At 38.0% G+C, this 8,770-nt stretch overlaps 1 protein-coding gene across 10 annotated transcripts in view; it reads left to right on the forward strand.

Moving 5' to 3' along the window:
• Birc6 (baculoviral IAP repeat containing 6) overlaps nucleotides 1-8,770 on the forward strand; it is a 186,133-nt gene that overhangs the window by 139,111 nt on the left and 38,252 nt on the right. For all 10 annotated transcript variants that reach the window (XR_008721423.1, XM_055618178.1, XM_055618192.1 and 7 more), the window contains 2 exons: nucleotides 4,167-4,331; nucleotides 6,414-6,582. Coding sequence is in view for 9 of the 10 variants with exons in the window: in XM_055618178.1 (XP_055474153.1) it covers nucleotides 4,167-4,331; nucleotides 6,414-6,582 (334 nt within the window). In the remaining variant the exon portion in view is untranslated. The remainder of the gene's footprint in view (nucleotides 1-4,166; nucleotides 4,332-6,413; nucleotides 6,583-8,770) is intronic.

An 8,770-nucleotide genomic window follows, 5' to 3' on the forward strand; every position in this document is an offset into this window, starting at 1 on the left:
AATAATAATAATAATAATAATAATAATAATAATAATAATAATAATAATAATAAAAGAAACAACCAAAAATTCCAAAGAAATGTTACAGTGAAAGTGAAAACTCTTACTGGATAGATCTGTCTGCATGTGCACCAGCACGCCAGAAGAGGGCACCAGATCTCATTATAAATGGTTTTGAGCCACCATGTGATTGCTGGGAACTGAACTCAGGACCTTTGGAAAAGCAGCCAGTGCTCTTATCCATCACTGGATGGATCTGTAAAGAATCAAAATCTACATTTAAAGACTTCTCAAAGGCAATGTCAGACATTCATTAGGAAAGTGATTATTAATAAGTGAGCACCTCATTGAAAGCTATGTGTCTGATCATTCTAAAACAGTCACATCTGTTGTTATTAAAGTAAAACTTGGAATCAGGCCTAGCTTTGAGTAGAATTCAGCTGGGCAATATCTGTAATGCTGAAGTCTAAGTCTTATTTTTTTCTTTATCTTTTCTGTTTCTTTGTTTCTGAGACACGGTTTCTCTGTACAGCCCTGGCTATGCTAGAACTTGCTCTGGCCTCAAACTCACAGATAGCCCTGCCACTGCTGGGTGTAAAGTCATGTGCCACCAACCCAGCTTGTGATCTCATTCTTGATTTGCATTATTAGACAGTGTTTGCATTGTAGTTTGTCTAATTTATTTGTTCTGTGTTATGTATGCATATTACAGATCACATTAAGTATTTCTTTATTTAGGTTTTATCTTCATTTGTTTATGAGGTGGGGTCTTGCTCTTTTGCCCATCCTAGCCCAAAACTCCTGGGTTCAATTGTTCCTGCTGTTAGCGTCCCATGTGCTAGCAATACAGGTGTGTGTTACAGCTCCTGCTTAGACATCTGAGTGTGTGTGTGTGTGTTTATGTGTATGAGTGTTTTTCTGTATATGTGTATGCACCATGTGTGTGCCTGGTTCCCATGAGGTTAGAAGATGGCACTGGGTCCTCTGGAACTGCTGTTAATGGATAGTCGTGAGCCACCATGTGTGTGCCAGAATTTGAACCTGGGTCCTCTGTTATAATAGTACATTCCTTTAACCATTGAACCATCTCTTTAGTCCTTATTTTGTTTCTTAGTATTAAATATCTAGCTTTATTTATACATAAATGATTATTCTATTAATTGTTTATAAAGCAACAAAATTTAATGGCCTGTTTAATTGCCTTTCTTAAAAGAAGTGAAAGAATGTTTGTTATCGATACAGTCGTATCGATAACAAATGATAGAAACAGCATTTCTACCTAATATTTTCTCCTAGAAAATATTTCCATTGAAAGCAACAAAAAATCTATATGCTCTGTATGAATCGCCTTTGAATGTTACTTGTAAATACTTTTAGGTTATAGCTATGTTTAATTTAAACAAAGTTGTTACAGCATACATAAATAAACAATTAACCTTTATGGTTAAGGCTATGTTGTTAAATTAGTCATTATTCTTTTCCTTCTTTCTTTCTTCCTTCCTTCTTTCCTTTCCCTTTCCTTTCCTTTTCTTTCTTGGTTTTTCAAGACAGAGTTTCTTTGTGTGGCCTTGGCTGTCCTGAACTCACTTTGTAGACCAGGCTGACCTCAAGTCACAGAGATCTGCCTGCCTCTGCCTCCCAAGTGCTGAGATTACAGGCCTGTGTCACCGTGCCCACCGTCATTTTTCTGTTTTTATACAATTCTCATTTTTAATACTTTAAAATTTTTTAAATTTATTATTTATTACAATTTATTCACCTGTGGCTGTGGCCTCCTCCCAATCCTACGCTCCCTCCCTCTTCTCCCCCCTCTGCCCCTAATCCACTGATAGGGGAGGTCCTCCTCCCCTTCTATCTGACACTAGCCTATCAGGTCTCATCAGGACTGGCTGCATTGTCTTCTGTGGCCTGCCAAGGCTGCCCCCCCCCCAGGGGGGGGTGATTAGAGAGCCTGCCACTGAGTTCATGCCAGAGACAGCCCCTTCTCCCCTTGCTAGGGAGCCCAATTGGAGACTGAGTATATAGCCTACATTTGAGCAGGGGTCTTCTCAGTGCTTGGTCCTTAGTTGGGTTATCAGTCTCTGCAGGACCCCCAGGGCCCAGGATGTTTGTTTGTTTGTTTTTGTTTTTGTTTTTTTTTTCACTGTTGGTCTCTTTTTGGAGCTTCTGTGCCTTCCAGGTTTTTCTTTCTTTCCCTTCTTTCATAAAATTCCATGTACTCTGCCCAAAGTTTGGCTATGAGTCTCAGCCTCTGTTTCGATACCTTGATCAGTAGAGTCTTTCAGAGCCCCTCTGTGGTAGCCTACAGATTGGGAAAGGATCTTCACCAACCCTATATCTGACAAAAGACTAATATCCAGAATATATATAGAACTTAAGAAGTTAAACACCAACAAACCAAGTAATCTGATTAAAAAATGGGGTGTAGAGCTAAACGGAGAATTCTCAATAGAGGAATATTGAATGGCAGGGAAATGTCCTTAGTCATCAGGGAGATGCAAATCTAAACAACACCAAGATTTCACCTTAACACCCATCAGAATTGGTAAGATCAAAAACTCAAGTGGAAACACATGCTGGAGAGGATATATATATAGAGAAAGGGGAACCCTTCTCTATTGGTGGTGGGAATGTAAACTTGTACAGCCACTTTGGAAATCATTTTTAATACTTGAGATACATATTTTCATATTTTTTAATTTCCAAAATCGTGTGTTGTTAGGTAACAGCTAGAGATCAAACTTAAATAGTCAGGTTTCTCAGTAAGTGTCTTTAGCCACTGAGTTATCTCATTCTCTCTTTTAGGTTTTATATATATATATATATATATATATATATATATATATATATATATATATATATATATATATATCAGTTTTTTGTAAAAAAAAAAAATCTAAACAGCTAGATTAATACAGTCCTTCAGACAAATACTCCCCCAGTCCAAACCCTGTACCTCTTAGTGAACCTCTATTCTGTTAGAATGGTCATTCTGAGCCATGCAGCTTTGTTTAGTTTTTACACTTTTACCCTCAGTTACGTTTTTATGCACTTATTCACTTAGCCGATTGTGATGGCATATGCCCCCACTCTGGGAGGCAGAGGCAGGCAGATCTCTGTGATTTCCTGGACAGCCTGGTCCACAAAAAACGAGTCTAGGACAGCCAAGGCTACATAGAGAAGCCTTGTCTATAAAAACAAAGAGAGAGATGGATGGAAGGGAGGGAGGGAGAGAGAGAGAGAGAGAGAGAGAGAGAGAGAGAGAGAAAGACAGAAAGAAAGAAAGGAAAGAAAGAAAGAAAGAAAGAATCCATGACAGGATTAAAACTTTGTGGGGTTTTTGTTTGTTTGTTTTATGACTTAAGTGTCTTACCTACATTCCATTGTTCCTTCTCACCTAATATTACCTTTTCTTGGTCTCTTTTCTAAGTATTACACTGTAGTTATAGCCTCCTTTTTAATATAAATAAATGCATGCATTATAAACTAGACTATTTAGGGAGGAGAGCATGTAGGATTTCTTTTTCTTCCTAGAGTTGAGTCTTCTTATTCTACCTGTTCCAATCCTGTTTTGAACAACAAAAAAATTGAGATTTGTTCCTTCTAGAAATAGAAATAGTCTGCCTCTCTTGATTGAGAACATCGTTTTAGAGTTTAGATGAATCTCCTCGAGCTCTAAAATGGTCTGACTTACAATCTTTTACCTTTCTTTGGTTTCTGTTTGGTTTCAAGACCTTTTTTCTTTTTCTTTCTTTTTTTTTGAGCCTTAGGTAGTTTAGTTTGTCCTTTCTTTTCCTAACTTTCTCTCTGGTCTTGTTTCACTGGCATTTAATATTTATTAATTTAGCAAGCATTAGTATGCCTTTTTGCAGCTAATTAGTATTCCCTTGATTAGTTCATGTCTTCATTCATTGGTAGGCATTTGGGATCTTTCTGTCCTTGAATAGTGGTGAACAGTGCTGCTGTGAACATGTGTGCACAAATATTTATTTTAGCACCAATTTTCATTTCATTGGATATATGACTAGGAATATTACAGTAATTAGTTTTCAATTTTTTGATGAATGGCCAAATTGATTTTTATATTGTAAATCTGTTAGACAGTCCCACTGATAAAATTTTTTTGAAACAAAACTAAACAGTAGTAATTTTCTTTTTCTTCAAAGCCGCAGGTTTCAAGTTCTCATAACCCTACATCAACAGAAGAACAGCAGCTGTATTGGGCCAAAGGGACTGGCTTTGGCACAGGCTCCACAGCATCAGGATGGGACGTGGAACAAGCTTTAACCAAACAGAGGCTAGAAGAGGAGCATGTGACCTGTCTTTTGCAGGTGAGTTTATTATTAGTGGTAAATTTTTAAAAATTTGATCTCCTTTTTAAATATTGATGACTTACTCAATTCATTTTTGTTATGTTTTATCTTTTTTGAGACAGGGTTTCTCTGTGCAGCCTTGGCTGTCCTAGACTCTGTAGACCAAGCTGGCCTTTAACTCATTGCCTCTGCCTCCTGGGGTGCTGGGATCACGGGTGCTGGCTCTCAATTCATTCTTAATTCTTTTTTCGTGTATTCTTGTTTCGTGTATTCTAGACTGGCCTTTAACTCCCATCCTCCTTTTTTTCACCTTTGGAATGCAGTCATGACAAGTGTGCACCAGCATTCTTATCTATTTCATGCTCACTTTTGTTTTCTTCCCCAAATACATTATAAAAACCATAGGTTAAAGAATGGTTTTCCATGCTTGTAATTCTAAATATTTTCCCTCTCAATTAGCTTCTCGCCTGACGGGAAAGTGAGGGAATATATATCCTTTGATTTCAAGATGGTATCTACCCTCAAGTCTCTTCTTTGTCTTAACATAAGAGCCTCTGTGCTCCTATGTTGAAATAGCATTCACAGTTCATTCTGTTCTGGGACTTCATACCTTCTAAGCATATACTTAGCCACTGAGCTGTACCTGTAGTTCACATTTAGTTCTCTTTTTCAAACTGTACTATAGTATTTCCAGAATCAAGCAAGTTGAAAATATGAGAGACCATCTTTATATTATAGAAACAAAAAGCAACTAACGCAAATTACTGCCATTTTGAAATGTTATTTTCCACAGCTCTAGGGTAGTATGCTCATTGTAGTTTAGAATTTTAAGATTCCAACACTCTGAAACGAAGTCCATTCAACAAAACTCAGCAGCGAATACTTGGGATGTAACTTAGTAGAGTGTCTGCCTAGCATGGAATCCCTTGATTCCGTCTTCAGTACTGCATACAATTGAGAATGGTGGCAAATGCCTGTAATCCCAGCCCTGAGGAGTTGGAGACAGGAAGATCAGAAGTTTAAGGTCATACTCAATTCCATAGTAAAGTGGAGGCCAGAAGAGCTACTTGAGTCTCTCAGAAAGGGAAAGAAAGCCAAAGGAAAAAGTAATGTTTGATTTCTGGTCTAGTCAACCAGCTCTAGTGTTTGTCCTTAGACAGGTTGCTTCTCTTGTGGTTACATAGCGCACCAGTCCTGGGTAAGAGACACTTAGCAAAAGTTTCCTTCTCTTCTGGAAAGCTACGTGTAAATGTGTTGTGCTCGTTTTGAAACTCCATTTTATTGGGGTTCCTTAAAGCCTCTCCCTTCCAGCCCCCAACTCTAGGTAGGAGACAGAAGGTTAGTGGGGAGAAGGGGAGTAGACCTCTTTACTTCTCCTGACTGTTTAGGGCGATGGTTTTAAGGGCTATACCTGCTCACTGTCCATAGCAGAAGCAGCAAGCAGTGTCCTCTAAGCAGCTCCGTCTGTCTGCTCCAACCCCCCACATCATCTGTCTCTGCTCACTCCAAACTGCCACCCACCACACGCGAACCCCACACGCCACCCCTCTCTCTGGGCTCTTAAATGTATATCCTCAGAGCCCTGGTGCACACCCCTCTCTGTGTGGCAGGCTGTTTTATGTGGCAATGACCATGCCCCGCACAAGACAATTATCAGCTTTGGACAAACTCGTAGCCCAAACTAAAATCCCATACTTGGGATTAAAACAAAAACTTATTTTCATAGCATGAGTTTTTAAAGAAACAGAAAGTTCTATTACAGAAATGTCCTTTTTTTAGCTAGGTTTGATGTCTCAAGCCTACAATCGCAGTACATAAAGTTGAAAGACATGAAGATCACTGAAAAATCAAAGTTCACCCTGTTGGAAAACCCATCTTCAAGGGTTGCCAGGACCTTGTAGGGAAAAGCTGTCTCCAAATAAAAAGTACACAATCAGAATATATTACATGAAAAAAAAATCTATTTTCGGTTTTAAAAAGTCTTCTATTTAAACATTGGTTAAGTAGAAAGTACATATTCTTAAGTGTGCTGAGATCACACTCAAGTGTCTAATTATGAAATACATCTTTGAAGTAAGCGAGTTATTTTCTATAATTTAGGTTCTTGCGAGTTACATTAACCCCATGAGTGGTGCTGTAAATGGCGAAGCCCAGTCATCTCATGAGAGCCGAGGACAGAATAGCAGTGCTCTGCCCTCTGTGCTTCTGGAGCTTCTCAGTCAGTCCTGCCTCATCCCAGCCATGTCCTCTTACCTACGAAATGACTCTGGTAAGTCACTGTGTGACGGACTTCAATCTTTGTGATGATATTCTGGCTTAAATATGGTGGCATTTTGTGTGTTTCATTTTTAGGAAGGTATAAAATGTACACAATGGTAACTTTAAAATAGGTTAATGAGGGGCTGGAGAAGTGGCTCAGAGGTTAAGAACACTGGCTGCTTTTCCAGGGTTCCTGAGTTCAATTCCCAGCACCCACATGGTGGCTCACAGCCATCTATAATGAGATCTGGTGCCCTCTTCTGGTGTGTAGCTGTACATGCAGGCACAACATTGTATACATAATAAATAAATACATATTTTTTTTAAAAAAACAGGTTAATGAAAAATTAAATCCATGATACTTGTTAGTAATAGGATAAAGTTTTTGAAATGAGATAAAAAGTACCATAGATATTTAGTCAATGGGCAACTGATTAAGGATTGTTTTGTAATATACATAGATATCACGAATATATTGGACTTTCATATTGTCCACTGTCTTCTCGTCTCATTCTTTTCTCCCTCACACTGCTTCCATCCTCCCCAGTGGTCCCAGTGGTCCCACTTCTACCTCCATATTTTTCTTCATTTGCTTTAAAAATCCTTAGTGTGTGTGTGCGCGCGCACCTACCCACCAAGATGCACCTGTGAAGTCAGATCAGGGGCCTCTTCTTTCCACCATGTAGGTCCCATGCATCCAGCTCAGGTTTTCAGTTCTGTATCCATGAGTCATCTTCTTTATGGTTTATGATTCTACTTCAGTGTAGTTTTGGTTTGTACTTCTTTGACAGCCAGTCATTGTGAAAATTGTGTTATGTATTTGTTGGCCATTTGGGCTTCATGTTTGGAAATACTGGTTCAGTTCATTTGTCCATGCATTGGCTCAATTTTCTGACTTTTTGGAATTTAATTTATTCTTTATGTATTCTTAGTATTAACCTTGTGCCTGAAAACAGCTGAGGTCCTATTGTTAGAGGTAGCCACCATTAAATTTGGTGTTGTAAGCACCAGATAATTCTCTCTCAGTTCTTTTTACTAGTGGTATAATAACGGATATGCTATTGTTTTATTTATTTTTAGATTTTAACTTTCACTTAGGAAATTTAAGGTTAGTAAATACTTTTAGAAGCATTGAGACTTACACAGATTGAGTTTTGTTCAGATAAATTCTAAACAATCCACCGTCTTTGTTGGGAATGTTTAATGGATTAATTGTTTCCCTGTGAGAGCCCTTCAATAGCCCTTCTGGCCTTTTTTATAGACCTGAAGTAGGTACAAAGGAATTTTTTTTTTATCATGTATAAGTGGAAACATGTTTTTCAGGGTTTGGTTTCTGGACATCTCACCAGCAAATAAAAGTCACCGTATTTAGCTAATCTCACTGAGGTGAGATAATCACTCATTCTGGTTTTGATTTGTATTTTCTTGGTGATCAGCAATTCATAGGTTATTTATTTACTTATGCTTAGAATATGGTTTATTTTGATACTAAGTTTTAAATATACTTTCTCCTTTTAAGAAATGTCTGTTCAGATCTTTTTTTTTTTTTCTATTGAATTACTTGGGTTTTTGTTGCCGTTGAGCTCAAGTATTACAGATACTAAATGGTTTGCAGAAATCTCACTTTCTGTAACTTACCTCTTAACTTTTTGGTAGTTTCTTTTGCCTCTTAGTTTGATGTATAGTACGGTCAACATGTAGGGAATGGAGAGATGGCTCGGCATTTAAAAGAAGTTTTGTCGCTCTTGCAAGCACTCAGGTTCACTTCCCATCATCCCTGTGGAGCCACCTATAACTTTAATTTTAGGCCATGTGACACCCTCTTTGGGCCTCCAAGGCACTAAGCATACATGTGGTGCGCATACATGCGTACATACAAAACATTTATACACAAAATAAGATAAATCTGTTTTTGAATTTAATAAGGAATTATTGCATGATCTAACTTACAATAATGTTATATTCATAGAACAGTTGTGAGGCTGTTGCAGGCAGTTCAGTCTTCCCATCACCCATCTTCCCAGGAATGCTACCATTTCTCATAGCTATATTGAGTTACAAAATGAACAATTTAATATTAGCACAGTGGATACCAATAGACTACTTCTATTTCTTTCTTTCTTTCTTTCTTTCTTTCTTTCTTTCTTTCTTTCTTCTCTTCTCTTCTCTTCTCTTCTCTTCTCTTCTCTTCTCTTCTC

This window comes from Psammomys obesus, unplaced genomic scaffold (assembly GCF_907164565.1).
Source record: "Psammomys obesus unplaced genomic scaffold, mPsaObe1.curated_primary_1811, whole genome shotgun sequence".
Lineage (NCBI taxonomy): Eukaryota > Metazoa > Chordata > Mammalia > Rodentia > Muridae > Psammomys > Psammomys obesus.